The sequence below is a fragment of the Wyeomyia smithii genome, chromosome 3, assembly GCF_029784165.1.
Source record: "Wyeomyia smithii strain HCP4-BCI-WySm-NY-G18 chromosome 3, ASM2978416v1, whole genome shotgun sequence".
NCBI lineage: Eukaryota > Metazoa > Arthropoda > Insecta > Diptera > Culicidae > Wyeomyia > Wyeomyia smithii.
Window position 1 is genome coordinate 134107388 of NC_073696.1, and position 20986 is coordinate 134128373.

The 20986-nt window shown below is 38.4% G+C and overlaps 1 protein-coding gene across 1 annotated transcript in view; it reads left to right on the top strand.

Moving 5' to 3' along the window:
• Positions 1 to 20986, top strand: part of LOC129728576 (heterogeneous nuclear ribonucleoprotein U) — a 41045-nt gene that overhangs the window by 14708 nt on the left and 5351 nt on the right. The window contains exons 7-9 of the mRNA XM_055687024.1: positions 3537 to 3912; positions 3975 to 4036; positions 4201 to 4292. Coding sequence (XP_055542999.1) covers positions 3537 to 3912; positions 3975 to 4036; positions 4201 to 4292 — 530 coding nt within the window. The remainder of the gene's footprint in view (positions 1 to 3536; positions 3913 to 3974; positions 4037 to 4200; positions 4293 to 20986) is intronic.

Below are 20986 nucleotides of genomic sequence, written 5' to 3' on the forward strand. Positions count from 1 at the left end.
TAAAATTTAGATTTCTTTGCTGGTTTGAAGAGAAGTTAATATTTTTTTGCATCAATCAATATGAGATCAACATCTCAGCTCTCTTTTTAAACAAAAACTTCCAGCAACATTTGAAATTATTTTTGTTTTTGTCTCCTCCAACTTCGGTTATAGCTTACTCTAACAAAACCATACATTTGGACGCAAAAAAACCTTTCGAAAAATTTACCACTTCTACTCAAAATGCATAAATATATTCTTGAACAATTAGTCTATTTTTCAAGAAAATATTTATGCATTTTGAGTAGCATTGGTAAATATTTCAAAAGATTTTTTCATCCAAACCTGTGGTGCTCTAGGGCAGTGTTTCCCAAGCTTTTTGGCCCAGCAGCCCCTTTTACTAAGCACAAAGGAATCCGCGGCCTCCTTTACGAAGCACAGAGAGCTTCGCGCCCCCCCCCCCCCCCAAGAAACTCAGATACAAGTTTTTCAATACGAGGCTGCGTTTTTTGGTCTTATATCGTCTTGCAAGACTAATTTGTTTCTCGTCTCGGTCCTAATACGCAAAAGAGTTGAAAATCCGCTCTCGCTGAGATATCTAAAAAAAAATTTTAATCACTTACCAAATTTACCAAGAGCTTCGTTGCCCCCCCCTAAATGAGCCTCGCAGCCCCTTGCCGGTTGGGAACCACTGCTTTAGAGTAACCATGATAGAGAGAGAGAGTGAATTCTACTACTAAACAAATTGTTAAATAATAAAGGCTAGCGATGTTACGAATATATATGAATACATAGATCAATAATAATATAGATCAAATGCTGAGAATATTTGGTTTTACTAACACTACCAGTGTAATGGCTTTAGTGGGGTTTCCACCAGAAGTCGGAACAAGTTTATATACACTCAGTTAAATTAGGCAAACATATGCATGTAAATATTCTAGGCGTTTTCAGTATCTAAAACATGCTTGAGAGGTTCCCTAATAGAGAAATCCCTAATAGAGTGTGACCAAGTGACCTTTATCTTTTTTCCTTTGCTATGAAATCTATCCCTGGTTGAGAATTATTTTCGTGTACCTTGCGCAAAATCCAATGCCACCAAAAGAATTTATATTTTTTTCTCAAATGTTTATGTCGAAACTTGACACTTAGACTGAAAACCAAATTAAAATTGTGTCAATAGTGTTCCACTCACTAATCATTACTTATTTAAAAGATTGGGTCAAATACCGAAATACCTGCTATTTCGCAACACGGTAAGCTGAACTCCTTTCAATTTTTTTCACACACTCGTGTTATCAGAATAAGCCAGTCACGTGGAGCAAAAAATCTAGAGAAAACCGGGGTGACAACTTGGATTCTTCTCTTAGAAAAATCCTACTGACGCCGGCACACTGGCAGTTCTGGCAGAAAAAACTATTTTTAGCATGTAATTCGACATATGAGCGTCTGGAAATGATGTGGAAATGTGTGTTTGATTTGAAAGAAACTTTGAACACGTGTTTGGCTAAGCAAGCTGAGTATTTTTCGCAGATGAAGGAATTTTTTAGAGTTAAGACTAATTGTATGCCTTTTGATATAGGTTTTGTACACTTATTTTGGCACAGAAACCATTAGTTGTACATACAAACTAGCTGAGAACAAGTTGTAGGTAACTAATAGTGCTTTACGAAAAATAATTACACAATGAAAATAAAATTTTCTGTTACAAAAAAATATTTAATAAACACTAAATTTTAATTTAAAAAAAAGTTATTGTTTTAATTTTTTTAAAGAAATTTGAAGTTATAACACAACTTTCGATATAAAGTTTAGGATGGGGAAATAACAAATATTTTTTATAGAAGAAGTTTAAAAATTAATATTTTCGATATTTATCAAAACATTTTTATTTCAATGATTCTAAACAATTGAAATAGTCGTTTTAGGTCGAAGACTTATAATAACTAACTGTATTGAGTGCACCCGTTTTCAAGTTATTTTGAGTTTAACTTGAGAAAATTATACATTTAATCAGAATAAGATTAAATTTTTGTCTCGAATATTTTTTATTGTAACTTGACATTGTTCCCAAAGTTTTGATTGAAAGTTCTGGATGGAGAAATGTAAGACGAATTTAACTTGAAAGTCAAGTTACGATTTTCTTTCAAATTCAACATTTTTGACAATAATCGGATTCCAATGATGCAACATGTTTCTAATAGTAATTCCAAAAAATATCAACATAATTATGAGTCAATGACCAAGAAGTTGATTTTTTGTTACTTTTTTTTTAATTATCAAATGAAATCGCCGGATTAAGATTACAACCGAGTTTTTAAAAATGCAGCATTTAATGAAAATAATACAATTTCTTGAAAACAGACGCATTTTTCGTGAAAGTACTCATGATTGAGCCGTTGCGGAACAGAGTGGTCTATGTGCCATCGAGCAAATTTGTCAGGAGAAGCAATTTTCGAAAAATCTCTGAACAAAACTCTGTTCAACGGATTCTTTCAAACAAAATGTTCTAATATAAAGGTTATGAAGTGGTTTAACATGTGAATACATAAAATTACCATTTTTTTTTGGCGAAATAAGTGAATTTACCATACCAATGTACATAGACCACTCTGACTTCATATATATTTTACTGGAATCCTCGTATCGTTTCGGAACAAAGTGTACATAAACATAAATAAAAATGACGTTAACTCGTACAAAATGGCTTATGTCACATGTTATATGATGTACATGGCATCTCACATGTAACATGTGACGTGTAACTTTACATGCAACACCGAATGCTACATATTACATGATACTTGACATGTTACATTTTCCGTGTTACATCACGTGTAACATGTAACATGTTACACGTGATGTAACACGACAAATGTAACATGTCAGATATCATGTAATAGGTAACATTTTGTGTTACATGTAATGTTACACGTCACATGTTACAGCACAAGTGACAAGTTACATATCACATGTAACATGTTACATGTCACATGTTACATGATGGTATTACCTCGATTTATGTTCATAGACCACTCTGAATGGCCATTCTGTTTCGGACGAAATTTCAACATGGTATAAATCAGCTTTAAAGTTCGATTTTTGGAATTTTTTTTCAGTCTCCTATCTTCAGTTTCTTGAGTAGATGCGGATTATGTGAAAAACTCATTTTTGAAAAAAATTGTCTCTAGACCACTCTGTTCCGCAACGGCTCAATTATGACTGACCCATAAATGGGGAGTGTCTGTATGTCAAATCTTACACAGACAAGCTATTATCTGTCGACAAACGTTCGGGATGCTAGCCATGTGAATTTTTATTGCTTATAAATTATTTGTAATATCGCTTCCACTCCTCGTGACATTCCTTCTAAAGTTATTTTAAATTCATCACCTTAATCGAGTCTTCGCTGTTTAGAAAGCTGCAATGCAACCATGCGAAGTAACATTTCACCCAATTCAAACGACGTAAACCATCTCGGGATATTCTAAAATACTTTTAAACAGAAAACTAGTAATATACGTCATTTATTTTTATTTAAATTTTGTCATTAACAGCTCATTTCCACATTCCTACCATCGAACAAGGTTGGTTCACTGAAATAACGTTTGCAGAATTGGATGAAGAGAAGGCTCGAGAAGAGGTTAAAAAGTTAAATGACACAGGTAGACGAGCTCTACCGAGAAACTACAATCGAAACCAGCAACAGCGTGGTCGAGGATCGAACCAACGATGGAGTCAGAGTCACCAAGGATATGGAAATAATCGTTATGGTGGACAACATTCTCAAGGAGGATACAATTCTCAGCGATATAACAATTCCCAACAGTATTCCCAAAATAGAAGTTATCGACCAGGCAACGGATACGGTAGGCGCGATGTCACCTCAGGTTTTAGTGGAAATCGTTACACTGATTGGACACGCAATAGCGGGTATTTGTTTTAGAGGCTATCTTACAAAGAAACCAAATGTAAATCGGAAACTTTTTTTTCAGGCGCTACAGTAACCGTTACAACAACCAAGGCTACCAGAATAATCAATTAAGGCGCTATGATGGTAATAGAAATGACTATAGAGGTGAATAATAACGCACAAAAATTTTATATATATATATATATATATATATATATATATATATATATATATATATATATATATATATATATATATATATATATATATATATATATGTGTGTGTGTGTGTGTGTGTTCCTTTTCAGGGTATAACAATAGTTGGGACCAGGATACAAGTTGCTGGGGTGGATATGGTTCACAAGGAAATGATACACAGCAATGGTATTCGTGGTGGCAGGTAAATAATTTTTCCATTTATAGTAGTTATTTATGGTATTTTCGGAGTACGATTTATTTACAATTAACAACACTTCACGGATCGGCAACAGCACTGCAACATTTTAAATTCGTTATCTATGTTTGATCCGCGTTGCTTGCACCTTTTGCCTTTCTCCTAGAAAGGTATAGCAATCACTGGAAAAACCAAAGGTATAAAAGTGGTCCCAATGGCCGAATGTCATATACCACTCGACTTCTTTCGATGAACTGAGCATTTTCTGTATGTATGTATGTATGTATGTATGTGTGTGTGTGTGTGTGTGTGTGTGTGTATGTATGTGCAACTTTTTTTTCTCACTCACTTTTCTTAGAGATGGCTGGACCGATATTCATAAAATTAATTGCAAATGAAAGGTCTAGTTGCGCCATAGGTTGCTATTGAATTTCATTGTAATCGGATTTTTAGTTTAGAGGTTATGTATCAAAATGTAAAAATCACGAAACATCAATATCTCAGAAATCACACAACCGATTTTAATAAAATTGGTTTCAAATGATCGGGCTGTCTCCAGAACCCTTAACTTTTGAATTTCGTAATGATTGAACATATGGTTCAAAAGTTATGTAAAGAAAAGTTATCCTGAGGTTGTTTAAACTCACTCATTTTTCTCAGAGATGGCTGAACCGATTTTCACAAAATTAGTGTCAAATGAAAGGTCTAGTTACCCCATAGGTTGCTATTGAATTTCATTGCAATCGGATTGTAACTTTGTCCGTTGTTCATGAAAATGTGAAATCACATAATGAAAGTTAACATATTGACTTCCTCCTAACGATCACTGGCTAATTAAAAGGTAGAAAAGTGATCCAAATGGCCGAATGTCATACACTACTCGACTCAGACGAATCGAGCATTTTCTGCATATAAGCATGTATAGGTGTATAAGTTTGTGTGTGGGTGTGTACGTGTGTATGTGCACCTTTTTTCGCACTCACTATTCACAGAGATGGTCTGACCGAACAGATTTCAATGAAATTAATTGCAAATGAAAGGTCTAGTTGCCCTATAAGACCCTATTGAATTTTATTGTAATCTGATTTCTAGTTTAGAGGTTGATACATAAGTGTAAAAATCACGAAACATCAATATCTCAGAAACCACACATCTGATTTGATTAAAATTAGTTTCAAATGAACGGGCTACCATAAAAACCCTTAACTTTTGAACTTCATGAAGATTGAACATGTGGTTCAGGAGTTATGGAAAGAAACGTGTTCTGGAGACTATTTAATCTCACTCATGTTTCTCAGAGATGGCTGGCCCGATTTTTATAAAATTAGTGTCATATGAAAGGTCTTGTTGCCCCATAAGACTTTAATGATTTTTTTTTCAAACGGATTATTTTTTTGCCTGTTATGTTTAAAAATGTGAAATCCAGCTATGAAAAGAAACATATTCCAAGACAACTTACTTGGACTCACTTATATTTCTCAGAGATGGTTGACCCGATTTCCACAGAATTAGTATCAAATGAAAGGTCTACCTACCTCATAACTCCCTATCGAATTTTGCAGTAATCGGACTGTAACTTCGTCTGTAATGTATCGAAATGTGAAAATCACGAAACTTCATTATCTTAGAAACTACACAACCGATTTGAACAATATTATTATCAGATGAACGGGCTAGTTAAGGGTTAACTGATGAATTATGATTGAACACGTGGTTTCAAAGTTTGGCTGCCCCATACGTTTTAGAAAGAACAGAAATTCAAAGACTATTCAACACTTTACCTGCTTCGATCAATATATATGGCCTCAACATGATTTAAATGTGGTATCGTACTATCTGAACGTTCCCGGCATCGCTCGTGATTAAATTGTTCGAAATTAAGAGTCATTGCTTTTATTTCGCTATTTCTTAAGTACTAACATTACGTCAAATTTCATATTTTATACTTTAATTACAACATCAATATTTTAGAACCCAAAGAGTGGATAAACATTTATTGGATTTAAGCATTCATGTAAATCTATTTTTACAAATAATAAGTTTGAATGAGAAAGGCTGAGTCTGACCGCTAGGTGGATTAATTTAGGTTTTTTATTTGGTACTAGCTGACCCGGCCAACTTCGTCTCGCCTATTTTAGTGTTCAATTTAATAATTTCAAACATTTCAAATTCATTGATTCCTTGCGATTTGTTTATATCATTTGAAATGATTGGTTTTATCGGAATGACAACATCCTCGACTTTTGGCTTTTTTACGGAAATATATTGAATGCATTTCAGTTATTTTCGTTGTTTTTCAGAAACTGAAAGTGGTCATCTTCGAATTCAAACTGTGTCCAGGGTCAATGCTTGGCTTATATACATCATTTCGATTACGGAAATATCCATATGTAGTAGTATTCGATTATTTTCGGCTGTCTCCCAGAAGTTGCCATTTTACAATTCAAACTGGTGTCTGAGGTCAATTTTTAGCTCCTTGCATTATTCTGGACTCGGTGATACACATGGTGGTATTTGGTCACCTCAGGCTGTTTTTCAGAAACCGTAAGTCGCCATATTGGATTTTAAAATGGCATTTGGAGACAATTTCTGATCCCTTAGCGTCATTCTGGTTAAAGAAACACTCATATTGGATAATATTTTGTCATTTTTGGCTGTTTTCCAGTCACCGGAAAACGCAATCTTACAATTCAAAATGTTGTCTGAGGTTGATAGGTCGATTTGTGGCTTCAGTGCATCATAACAATCCCGGAAATACCCATATTGGGTGGTATTTGGTCATTTGCCGCTGTTTTGCAGAAACCGGAAAACGCCATCTTGAATTTCAAAATGAAATGGCATTAGGGAAAATTTTTGGCCATTCTGAGCGTCAATCTGGTTGAAGAAACACTCATATTGGGTGGTATTTGGTCAATTTCGGCTGTTTTCCAGACACCGGAAGTCGCCTGAGACTCTGTAGCGCCAAGGCTATGGAGTCCCAGCTGGCATTGTTAAACGCGTTCTTCACGTCGAGTGTGACGATCGCGCATTAACGAATGCCCCTCCTTTTGCGTTGGATTGCAACCTCAGCCGTTCTGGTGACGGGGAGAATTGCATCCACCGTGGATCTACCTTTTCGAAAACCGAACTGGTTGCTTGATAGACCTTTCCCACTTTCTGTATATTTCACCAGTCTATTGAGGATTACCCTCTCAAGCACCTTGCCCGCCGTGTCCAGCAGGCAGATTGGTCTGTATGCCGATGGGTCACCTGGTGGTTTTCCAACCTTCGGCAACAGCACCAGCCTCTGGCGCTTCCACACGTCCGGGAAGAGGCAGTCGTCAAGGCATTTTTGCATGACCGTCCTGAACAACCCGGGGGCTTCTTTGATGGCCGTCTTGATGGCCAAGTTCGGAATTCCGTCTGGTCCCGGAGCCTTGCCTACCTTCAGCGAGTTTGCGATCTCGATCAATTCATCTTCTGTCACCCTTACCGCATCGTCTGCCTCTGCACGGCTGCCGTCACTCACGGTTGGTGGTGACTCGTCAGCCGGAGGCCAGGGACTTGGTTCGTGGCTTGGGAAGAGGACCTGAATGATCGTTTCTAGCATCGCTGGTGATTGTTCGGCCGGGGCTAGCGCACCTCTAGTCTTGGTCATAACGATTCTGTAGGCGTCACCCCACGGGTTCGAATTGGCACTGGCACAGAGTCGTTCGAAACAGGCTCGTTTACTGGCTCTGATTGCGCTCTTAAGCGTTGCCTTAGCGGATCTAAATGCGGCACCGCGTTCCGCTCTTTGCTCGTCGGAACGTGCGCGTTGCATCCTCCGTTTTGCACGGAGGCATGCACTGCCTAGGCCTGCTATCGTTTCGCTCCACCAGTATGTCGGTGGTCTACCCTCTCTAGGCGGACGAGACCTAGGCCTCGTGGCGTCGCACGCCCATGACAGCATCGAATTTAGATGGTCCACATCCGGGGGCGGTTCACCCCCTTCGTGCTTCCCTCTAATTGCCTGCCCAAAATCATCTGCATCGAAATGTAATGTTTTCCAGCCGTAGAAGGATTGAATATTGGCCCTACTCGCTGCTTGCTTCCGCACGCCTACCTCATAGCGGACCGAATGGTGGTCGCTATTCGTGTAGCTGTCGTCTACCCACCAGTTCGTGATAAGTCCCGGGCTGCAGAACGTTACATCGATAATCGATTCCGCACCATTTCTACTGTAGGTGCATTTTGTACCAACGTTAGCCAAGTCTAAGTTGAGCTTTGCCAAAGCTTCCAACAAGACCTGGCCCCTCTGATTTGTACAGCGACTTCCCCACTCGACAGCCCAAGCGTTAAAGTCACCCGCAACTACCAACGGCCATAGGCCCGTCAGTTTCACGGTTGCTTGATCGACCATCTGTGCGAACGTTTCGATAGACCAACTTGGCGGAGCATAGCAACTGCAGTAGAATACTCCATCCACATTGGCTATAACGTACCCCTCTCTGGAGGTCGACACAATCTCCTGAACCGGGGACCTGCCTGTCGTGCAAATGGCCGTCTTCCCAGACTTGTCCGATATCCAGTTACCGTTTCCGGTTGGGATGCGGTATGGGTCCGAGACGATGGCCACGTCCGACAACGACTCAGCAGCCGCTTGGTGTAGCAACTGCTGCGCCGCATAGCAGTGGTTCAGGTTTAACTGTATCACCCTCAGGCCTGCGGCTTAGTAGCCGGCCGTACAGCCGGACACTTGGGGCCTCCCATGGCGTGTTTGGCGTCCCGTTTACCGGTACATACCAGACACTTGGGAGGTGCACCGCAGTCCCGTGCCTTGTGGCCTGGGCCACCGCAACGGCGGCATAAATTGGACCTGTCGGGCCCTTTGCACGACCAGGATTTATGCCCCCGCTCAAAGCACCTGAAGCAAACGTCAGGCTGTTGGAAGGTGCCCAGAGGGCAGACCGACCAACCCACCTTCAACGTGGCCTTCTTCAGGGCCTTGTTACCCTCCGCTAGTGGAAGCTTTATGGTAGCAACCTGGGTGCCGGCCGGGCCCCTGCGGAGACGAACTGCCTCCGCGGTCACTACCACTCCACACTCTCGCTCGAAGGCTTGTGCTATATCACACTCTTCGGTGATCTCGTCCAGGTTTTTAAGCTGGAGAGTCACTTCAGGAGTGAGGGCTCGGATTTGAACCTCCTCGCCTAGCACTTCCTGGGCCGCCTTTTTATAGGCACAGCCCTTGCCCTTCGCCTCTTTGCGGAGTTCGAGGATCATCTCGCCGGTGCGTGACCGACGAATTGACCTGACATCCGCGCCGCAGTCTTTGAGCTTGGAATCGCCTCTCATGGCCTTCAAGACTTCAGCGTACTTAGACGCATCCGTCTTGAAAATGAGCGCGTCACCCTTGCTCCGCCTATTCGCCCCTTGCGGCTTCTTATTGCGGTCGCTGCGCTTCGCGCGTCGTTCCTGCTTCTGCCGCTTTTTGTTCGCCACGATGGTCCAATCCGTGGCTTCGCCGTTTGCCGGTTCTTTGCTCGGCTGGACCGACGGGCCAGCTTCCTGGCTGTCACCGAACAACCGCCTTCGTTGCGTCCTGGGGGCCGATTCCCCCAGAGAACCTCTCGCACGTTTGCCAGTCGGTTCAGTTGAACAGACTTCGGCAAACGATGCTGCAGCTGTTTGTGTGTATTTAGACACAGCTGCAGCACTCCCTTTTTTAGGCTGGTTAAGCCTTGCCTCTAGCGCGAGTGCCTTGCTTTCGGCATCGTTAGCCCGTTTAAGGGCTTGCGAAAGCTCGGATTTCGCGCTGCAAATGTTCATACGTAGCAACAGAAGACATTGCCTCAAATCTTTCGGTATACGCTACGTTCGTCCGTGAACTTGAGTATTTCATCAAGTTGTACGGACACCGCCTCTACACTTGGGAACTTGTTCATGTGGCTTTCTACCGCAGAGAGTAGCATAGCCCCAGATATTTGTTCCCGCTCCTTGGCGGTTTTAGGTGTTTCCACCTTACCGCCAATCTTCGCTGTTCCGGTTGGTGCTGGCTTAGGCGTGGCCGTCTTTGCCCCAACTCGGAACTCCCCTGTGTGTAACTGTCTATGTGTGTGTGTCTGTGTTTGTGTGTGTAACTGTGTATGTGTGTGTGTCTGTATATGTAGGTGTGTGTCTGTGTTTGTGTGTGTGATTGTGTTTGTGTGTGTGTGTGTGTCTGTGTTTGTGTGTGTGTCTGTGTGTGTGTTACGTGTATGTGTGTATGTATGTATAACATGTGTGTGCAAAAATGCTTTATCCGAGGTAAATATATTTATGACAGAATACTTGTTTAGGCAACAAGTTAATTATTTTTCTTATTAGTACTTCAATTGGTATTACTATGATAGTGGCCATAATTTTATACTAGTTATTTTCAGCACTGAGCTTGTTTTGCGTTTATTTGTAACATGGGATTGACCAAAATTCATATTTTTCTAATCAATTTAGCAACAAAAAGCTTTTTCCTGCGATTTTTTGAGAGCACCAGGTATGTGAAGAAGTTTTTGAGGTTTAAGCAAAAAGTGATGAGAAATTATATGAGACAGTTATGCATTTATGGGCAGTTCATGTGGGTTTTGCTATTTGTATACTGTGGTTTATGACAGGTGTATGTGTTTTTTTGTGTGAAATGTTCATGGATTATTGTGTATGGTATTTGTACGTTTGGTAATGTGTTATCTACTATGGCTAGGGCAGAATTAAATCTTTACACCCACCATAGTCCCACGGCAAGCCTACGTTTGTGCACTCAAGCACATACCCTTTAACTTTTTTCAGCACATTCGCGAGATGGATATATGAAATGGAAACGAGACAAAATGACGATGGCGATAATGACCAAAACAAAAATTGACAGCTATCCCTATTATTACTCATACCAATGCAACTACCCTGAAGATGTTTTATTTCAAGCTGCAAAGTGTAGTCCGAAAAAGTGTAGCTACATCGCGAAAACGAATTCGACATTAGACTTTCTCGTTCCTCGACGAGGTACTGTTTCGTAAGAGCCCAACAAACGTTGCTCATTGCATTCGTTCTTTACTACCTGAGCGTGTTCAATGCGATTATTGCGAAAGGCAAATTTTCGTTCGCTGTGAGCGCTCAGGACGATTGTTACGTTGAGCGTGATGCTTAATCGAAATAGTCCTGTGCGCCGCCATCAATACAACTATACTGTTGCGTGTAGTTCTCATGTCGAATTCGAAGCTGCTGACAACGGTTCTGCAGTTGAAAGACGAAACTACACTCAACTGGAATTGCATATGGCATTTGCAAGCATTTGTATTTGTTGTTGGTGTATTCAAACTACACTCTGCTTTGGTCGCGTGCAAAACGGAGTAGAAAATAACTAGTTCTAGTGGAGCTCGGAATGCAAAAACAAACAGCTACGAAGCGAAAATAGAGTTGAAGTGTAGCTACATTGCAAAAACGAATGCAACATTATTATGTATAGTTTCTTCGCAAACCATGTTTATTATTATTAATAATGCTTTGTTTAAAAATAACAAGAAGAAAATTTTGAATTTTTTAGTACTATGACACTTTTTTATGGTTTCTTCTATGATTTTCTTTACAAAATATGTATATTGTTTTGGCGATATCCATGAACTATGTAACGCAAGTAGCCAGCCCCTCCTTATGTAACAAAACGTAACGCCATTATCTACCCCCTATAAAATTAGGTAACTCTGTGCAACAAACAAACAAACCCCCATTGGGTTACGTAATTAATGGATTAAAAAAAATTTACGCGGTATGCTTTTAATTTTTTTTATTTATTTTGAAATAATTTATTAAGAGTGTCAGTTGATTCCTAAATTCATTTACCGAATATTTGACCGAATTTGACCTTCTCTTTTTATTTATTCATATTTTTTTTGGTCTGCAGGTGAAAATAATACTGCTTTTGAATCTTTTTCGATACCTCGTGTAAAAATAACTTCAACCCTAGAAAGATAGTCTGAAACATTTTCGTGTAGGATTAAGCTTGAAGGTAAACATTTTCGTGTAGGATTAAGCTTGAAGGTATGATATTTTGCTCACGTTATCTTCATTATCGGAGAGCTTGCTGAGAACATTAACTATCAAGTTTTAATGTAGATTGATTACTCCCCCTTAAAGAAGGAAATAAGCTTTCTAAACACCCACGTCGTGTGACAACTTGCCAATTTAATAGATCATACCCAGGTGTCTTTCAGAAAGAAGTTTGGTAGATACATAGCTACAATTTGCGCAGATACATGGCCAGCAGGTCACTACGAACCAATGAGGTATACACAGGTGAGGAAGAAGAAGACATTCGTCTGTTTTAGTAGCGAAAGAAGGTAAACAGAAGCAGGTGTTTGGATTGTGACGTAGATCTCGGTCAACAAGCAAATGCCTTTTGAAACCAGGCATGTCCAAACCCACCACACCACTGCGTGTGTGTTTTAAGCGATGCCACGGAGGGTATTTTCATTGCCCTTCAGTGCTTATACAAAACGGAAACCCACAGTGTTCTAAATAAAACAGCCCTTCAGAAGCTTCGGCTGACACAGGCCCGAGTGTTCCCGACTTCGTGAGCCCTCGGGAGCCCGCTTGCTGACACGTGTTTTTTCACACGCTTCATTTTTACAAAAGTAAATATGAAAAAAATATTGCAGGTGGTTGTATGCGATGACTACCGTCAAGCTATCCATTATTGTATCATTGTCGATCTCGTCGTGGCGACCAATGCTTGTGTGTTCCCCGAAACTGCAAGCCCTCGATTGCTTCATGTGCCGAAGTTAAAAAAGTTAAAAAACGAATGGCTCTCCGGTGTTTTGTCTTTAGCTAGCGACGGAGGGTAATACGAATAGCCCTGCGTGGCAGAATTATCAGTAATAAAAAATTTAGTTTGAGCCAAAGATGTTTATATTTTCAACAGACAGCGGTTTGCAATCAACACGGGGAGCTAAAGAAAAACTTCGAAAACCTACTTTTTCCAGTTGTTTCGGATCTTTCAGCGGCCCACCTTGATGCCCGCTCAACCAACATCCCGTCCAAAGATCAATAATTCAATAATTACGTAAGCAAATAGGGGGGGAGGGGGAGTGTGCAATTTTCTTACGCTATCTTACAAGGGAGGGAGGGGGTGAATTGATTTTCTTACGCAAGAAAAACATTGTTAATGCAGCTGTTCAAATAACCATGTTCATGACCGCGTGGACAGTAAAATTTATGAAAAGGAAATTACGAAATTACTCGAATAAAGGACAGAAGACAAAACGAAGTACTGTGCTTGCTTTATAATGATAAAACTAAAATAAAAATCTATATATACTGGCAGTAAGTGTTCCACGTCAATGAACCATAAGACGCGGGTTAGAAACGTGAAACCCGTGACGATTCCCTGGCCAGATTAATTTAGAGTGGACTGTATACGGTTGATCGATCGATGGAATACACGTGATTAACACTTAGCAAACTATCTTTATTAACTTAAAATTTAAATTATGATCGCGCGAACTACGAACTGAACACTTCAATGGTCGTACATAGAATGAATGGGAATAGCATCGATGAATCAGTGCTCACTCCATCGAGCTCATCAGATCGACTTGAACTGTCCTACAGTACGGTCGCATTTTACCAACAGCCGAGGCTAAGTCTTAGACTACCGAGAGATATTGAAATTTTGTTTTTCGCTTTCAACAGGCAATCTTCTTGAAAGACTACCTGTTGAAACGCAAAGTAATAATTTTGTTTTTAACGTTAACGAGTGTTTAGTGAGTAAATTTGGTTTGAGATATTTCTAATTAAATTCTATAGTGAAGTGAAAGTGTAGTGAAGTTTTCCAGTTATGCCTGGGAAAAATAAAAAGGCTCGCTTTGATGCGGCTTCAAGGAAACGTGAGGCATCTCCTCCAAGTGACACTGAAATTTCGACTAACAGGTATGATATTCTTTCTTTCGTTGGGGATCAAGAAATTCAAACTTCTCATACTGAGCATAAAGCCGTTATGAAGAAGGTTGAAGTTCCACCTATTGTGGTATTTGTAGCAAATTTTAAAGCATTTCGATCAGAGCTTTCATCGTTTCTGTCGAATGTGAAAGTTAATTTTCAAATTGGCCGCCAAGGCGAAATTCGTATTTTGGCCGAATCTCTTGATGGCCATAAACAACATCGAGCTCATCAGATCGACTTGAACTGTCCTACAGTACGGTCGCATTTTACCAACAGCCGAGGCTAAGTCTTAGACTACCGAGAGATATTGAAATTTTGTTATTCGCTTTCAACAGGCAATCTTCTTGAAAGACTACCTGTTGAAACGCAAAGTAATAATTTTGTTTTTAACGTTAACGAGTGTTTAGTGAGTAAATTTGGTTTGAGATATTTCTAATTAAATTCTATAGTGAAGTGAAAGTGTAGTGAAGTTTTCCAGTTATGCCTGGAAAAAATAAAAAAGGCTCGCTTTGATGCGGCTTCAAGGAAACGTGAGGCATCTCCTCCAAGTGACACTGAAATTTCGACTAACAGGTATGATATTCTTTCTTTCGTTGGGGATCAAGAAATTCAAACTTCTCATACTGAGCATAAAGCCGTTATGAAGAAGGTTGAAGTTCCACCTATTGTGGTATTTGTAGCAAATTTTAAAGCATTTCGATCAGAGCTTTCATCGTTTCTGTCGAATGTGAAAGTTAATTTTCAAATTGGCCGCCAAGGCGAAATTCGTATTTCGGCCGAATCTCTTGATGGCCATAAACATCTTTTACAGTATTTGACTGAAAAGATGTATAAATTTTATTCTTTTGATGCCAAAAACGAGAGACCGTTTAAGGCTGTTTTAAAAGGTCTTTCAAATGACCAAACTATTGAGGAAATTAAAGAATGTTTGTCAGAATCACTTGGTTTTGCTCCCAACCAAGTAATTTTGATGAAACGAAAGGCAAATGCCAAAATTAATCAAACTGGAATACACCAGGAAAATTACTTAGTACATTTTGATCGTACCAAAGTAAATAATTTGAAATGTTTGGAAAAAGCACGTGTTTTATTTAACGTGCGAATAAAGTGGGAGAATTTCAAGAGACATGGAGGAATCCATAATCTTACTCAATGTCGGAATTGTCAAGCCTATGTATGGAATTGTCAAGCAAAATGTATGATTTGTGGTGACACTGGTCACACGAAAGATATCTGCCCCGTGAAAGAGACCACTAATAGTTTCAAATGTGTAAATTGTGGGGGAAATCACAAATCTAATTTCTTTAATTGTCCTGTAAGGTCAAAAATTATTGCTTCCAGACAACGTAGAAATTCTAAGCAACCTGTTGTCAATGTGGGTATACAAAAGACTTTCAATACTGTTCAGGCATCACCAGCACTTTCATTAGCAGGTGTGTCTGTAGGTAATAATTTAAATTCAGATAACAAATTTCAGACAAAAAATCCTGTTTAGGCAAAACCAGGCTGTTCATATGCCAGTGTCCTTACAGGTAATATTTCAAATTCAAACAGTAACAAACCATTCGTGTTTGGTGCTGAAAAGTCAGCCAGTATTGATTTAGGTAGTCCAACTCCAGAAAAGATTGAATACCTACAACAATCCATGCTGCAGCTAATGTCCGTTTTGTTGAACTGTAACTCGATGTACGAGGCTGTTCAAGAAGGTATAAAATTTACAACTAATATTGTTATGAAATTGAAATTCAGCAATGATTTTAAATAATGCTGTAAATTTTCTAAATTGGAATGCTCGCTCTTTAAAAGCGAAAGAAGATGAATTTTTCAATTTTTTAACAGTCCACGATGTGCATATTGCAGTTGTGACTGAAACGCTTTTAAAGCCAAATATTAAACTAAAAAAGAACCCAAATTATATAGTTCATAGGTTTGATAGAATTGATGTTGCCGGTGGTGGAGTTGCAATAGTTATCCACCGTCGAATAAAACATCGTGTTTTACCCTATCTTGAAACCAAAGTTATCGAGAGTTTGGGAATTGAAATTAAAACAAGTATTGGCATTCTATTTATAGCCGCAGTGTATTTGCCTTTTCAATGCACTGGTGAGCGAAAAAATTATTTCAAGGGGGATTTGCAAAAACTCACAAGAAATAAATCTAAATTTTTAATCATCGGTGATTTTAATGCGAAACATCGGTCTTGGAATAATGCTCAAAGCAATTCCAATGGAAAAATATTGTTTAATGATTGCTCGGCTGGATTTTATTCAGTTTTATTTCCAAATGGTCCTACATGTTATTCTTCTATTAGAAATCCATCTACAATTGATGTGGTACTAACAAATCAAAGTCATTCATGCAGTGATTTATTAACTCATGCTGACTTTGATTCTGATCATCTTCCCATAACATTTACTATTTCCCATGAAACTATTTTAAATCCCCCTAGATCTGTGTTAAATTATCACAAGACTAATTGGGATAGATATCGTTCTACGATCGAAGAAAATTTGAATGATGATATTGTTTTACAAAATAGTGCTGACATTGACAGAGCATTAGATAATTTTAGCAGCTTAATACTCAATGCCCGGAATTTATCAGTTCCTAAGGCTCGAGTGAAATTTAATGCACCAATTATTGACAGTGAACTTCAACTTCTTATACGTTTGAAGAACATACGGAGACGTCAATACCAAAGATCTCGTGATCCTGCTTTGAAAATTATTTTTCAAGAATTGCAGAAGGAAATTAAACATAGATTCACTCTCTTGCGAAATGAGAATTTCATGAGAGAAGTTGAACAACTAAAACCTTATTCAAAACCTTTCTGGAAGCTTTCGAAGGTTCTTAAGAAACCTTCGAAGCCCATTCCAGTCCTTAAAGATGGTGATTGCATTGCACCCTTTATTATTGGATTTGATTTTTGAGGATATAGAGTTACTTTGATTTTGACGCATTACGAGAAAAGTTTGGTGCTTTTTTAACAATAACGTTATGCTTGTGCCTTGTCAAATAGATGTTGTTTGCACAAAAAAAAAATACTACAGGCATAATATCGCCAAATACTTTTGATATTCGAAACGATATATCGCAGACAGACGTCCAAGCTGAGTTCCAAACTTGTGTAAAGTTTTTTGTAGTAGCAATCCGTAACCAGATAGCGCTACCAGTACCGCCAGCCTCGTACACCAGCGAAAAAAAAATGTATTGTAGCGATAAGGTCACCAGGCGGCGCTAGTGTACAAGTGATTTATAACGCAATTTACTTTGAAAATTTACACGGACATTTTGATCAATGTTGTTCTTGCTTGGACGTCTGTCTGTGGATATATTTTAGCGTTGTTAAATATATTTCTAAAAAATAGATTTTAGGGAAAGGCTGAGAATAAAAATACGTAAGTCACTGAGCAAACAAATTGATTCTGTCTGCAGACTCTTCATGTTTTGTAACAAAAAATCCCTTAATTGCAGCATTTAGTCCCACGTCACCATTTCATACAACTCTAGGGCTGTATACCTTGTAGTATTTCTCGCAACTTTTTTTATACTCAAAACGAATAATTATCACAGCTCATGCTAGATGATTACCCACGGTAAAGAAAGAAATTTTGAATGCTACCTTAAAGCATAAAAAAACTAAATCGTGATACATTTGCTGCAGCCTATGAAAAAATCAACTACCACTATTACTGGCACATTTTCCACTATCATAGGAACATTGCCTCTATAACTGGAACATATGATTGGTTTACAATTATTCATTTTTCAAACATAATTGTTACGAACATATACAAACTGTACAAAGTAAAGTTGGATATTTGCTATATGAATATTGATATTCTCGTTTTTCAAAAACACTGGTGCTAAGACCCTCCGTTACTGGAACATCCCACCCAGAGTTGCCATTTTCACAGATTTTTCTGTAAAGTCACAGATTTTTTTCCTTTTTCAAATCACAAAATCTGTGATCACAGATGACAGATATTTTTGAAAAATCACAGATTTTCACAGATTTTTTTCATGAATGCTGAAAACAAATTCACTCAATTTTCATACAGGTCGAACTCATTTATCCGAAGGTACAATTTTCCGGAATCATCCGGAGAAAGTGGTTTGACTATCTGGGGTAATTTTTTTCTTAAATTTCGAATTTCGCTTACAATTCCGACATTTGGCTTTTATCGAGGTGACCTGATTGAATAACCTCATTATGATTGAATTAATGATATTTTGACGTTTACCGTATCCAACATATGGACGAGTTTCTTCTGACTAAATCATGGCCACTTTCTCTGATCCGCAGCTTATCTGGTTTCAATACCAAGCTGAATAAAACTTCGTAGGGGAACAAATTGACTGTTCCACAGCAATTTCAAAAGCTAATAAGATAATTCAACCGATTGAAGGAAAATTGAATGTTAAGATAAAGTCGAACCTGAAATATTTGTAGAATGACTCATTAACAAACTACCTATACGCAAAAGTTCAAGCTTACATCAACCGATGTGTCCTCGCCAAACGCACGTTAAATGCTCTGGCTTTGCACAACAAATGTGTCAAAAGGATAACGCAACAGTTGCGTAATTAATACATTGACAGAGATCAAAATCAGAATATGTATGATATACACAAAATCGTGGTGTTTCGGTAGACTTCGGTTTTGGGCAAACGATCAGTTTTGGGGCGCTCAAAAAATCGCTGGTTACTTTCGCGAGTCGGTGCGTATCAAAAGCTCGTGCATCCCTAATCACCGTTAGCATTCGAAACAGCCAATAGCGAGACTTTTTGAACATAATTCACTGACGCTGGTGCCAGTAACGTGGATATGCATTCGGTGCATATGAATAAAAAACAAGGCTTTTTTTAATGAGTTTAAAGGACATTTGAGATGTAAGGTATATAAATAATATATCATTGGATTAAGCAACTCTTGCAAAATAGAAAAAAAAATTATTGCTATTTTTTTTACAAAATGGCGGCTGTGCAGCGATTGTTGTGAAACGCTTTTTTTTAAGTTCTTCCGCGGCGAGCAGTAGAAGTTGTGCCCAACGCCACCTGTAACCAAAACAAATTTTTTTCATTATCTACATAAGTGTCGCTAGTGAAGTACACATGAATATATTTTAGAATTTTTCTTCGCAAAATGGCAACGGTTTGAAAAAAAAATCTTTTTAGACAAAAAAAAACTACTTTTATTGTTTATAACTTTTGTTGTTGTTAATCAATCACCAAAATCGTGTGTACTTCACTAGATAATCTAATGAAGAAGCTACAGTTAAAATTTCAAGTCAATCGGATGTAAACTTTTTCAGTTCTACTGCTCGCCGATTTTGAGAACATGGTTTTGAGAAAAACGCGTTCAAAGTTTCAATATGCTATAAATCTTTAGAATCGCAATAATAAAGCCCCTAATATTTTTTTTACCTTCAGTCAGCTATCCCTGCGTCGTAAAGTTGTCCTTCCTGGGCTTTATTTTCCTCTTCTTCCTTTTTGTTATCTGATGTTAGGCTACGCTTAGCCTCTTTCGCGATATCAGACATGCGATGCTTAGCGACTTTGACGTGGTTGGCGTCCAATCCCACGCAAAACTCAAACTTGTCACTCATATTTGAGTACTTTTGAACATAACTCAAAGTTAAAAAGTATAGAAAAACTCAAACAAAGAACGTACACAACGAGAACGGCTTATCGACGTAACAAAAGGGAATTATGAGCTAACACGTGCTGTAGAGACGCTATAACGATCGAAACTTGATGCAGCGACCTCTATACTTCAAATTTGAAACACGATAACGATCAGAGGTAACTTCTGTTAGTTTACAAAGCCTTCAAAAACGAGCATCGCCAAAATAATCGAAAAATGTAATTTTGGCGCATGAAAGTTGTTCGATGAAAATTGATTTAAACGAATTTTGAGTTTAGACCAGTACTTGGGCGATGTAGATTTTGATTCTAGGATAGTTTTAGCATGATTTAAGCCAATAAAAAAAATGACAAGAAAAAAAATTTTTTGGTAGATATTACCCCTTAAGATACTTTAGAGAGTAAAAAATCAGATATTATTGGTAACGGCGTCAATTATATTACATTAATTTGTATTTGTATCGTGTCAGATAAATATTAGATGAAGAAAAAAAAAAATAGTCCTTCGATTTTTGAATGAAAATTAAAAATTGCTTTAAATCGCTACAATGACAGTTGGTATATAGGCGAACTGTCATCGTAGCGATTTCGAGCAGTTTTAATTCTTGATTTAAATTGAATTGAATTCAATTGAAAAAGGTTGGCATCGCTGGCTGAGTTTACTGGTAGCATGTGTGTATGATCGTTAGGTCTTGATTGCTTGCTTGCAATTTATGCGGAGTTGAGAATGGCAGGAGAACTAGAATCATCCTTTGTCATCGGTAAATTGTAATCCAAAATCAACGCTAATCGCTAAGTCGCTAACCGGAAAACTTAGCTCGATGATCGCTAAACGCTAAACCCACATTAGCGGAACTTTTGCTAATCGCTAACTTTTTAATATGTAAATAGTCATATCGCTATATTTATTGCTCGTGTTTTGTAAGATTTGGACCTTTTTGATCTGTTTTGGTTAAACAAACGAAAACAATTACTTTTTAAAGCTATTTACAGTAAGAGGTTCACGAAACGGTATTCATATTAAAGAATAACAAAAGTTATTTAGCTACGATAACTGGAACTCCATTCTAGGGTAAAAAAACTGACAAAAGTAACTTTCGCAATAAAGTATGTTCATCTTTCGA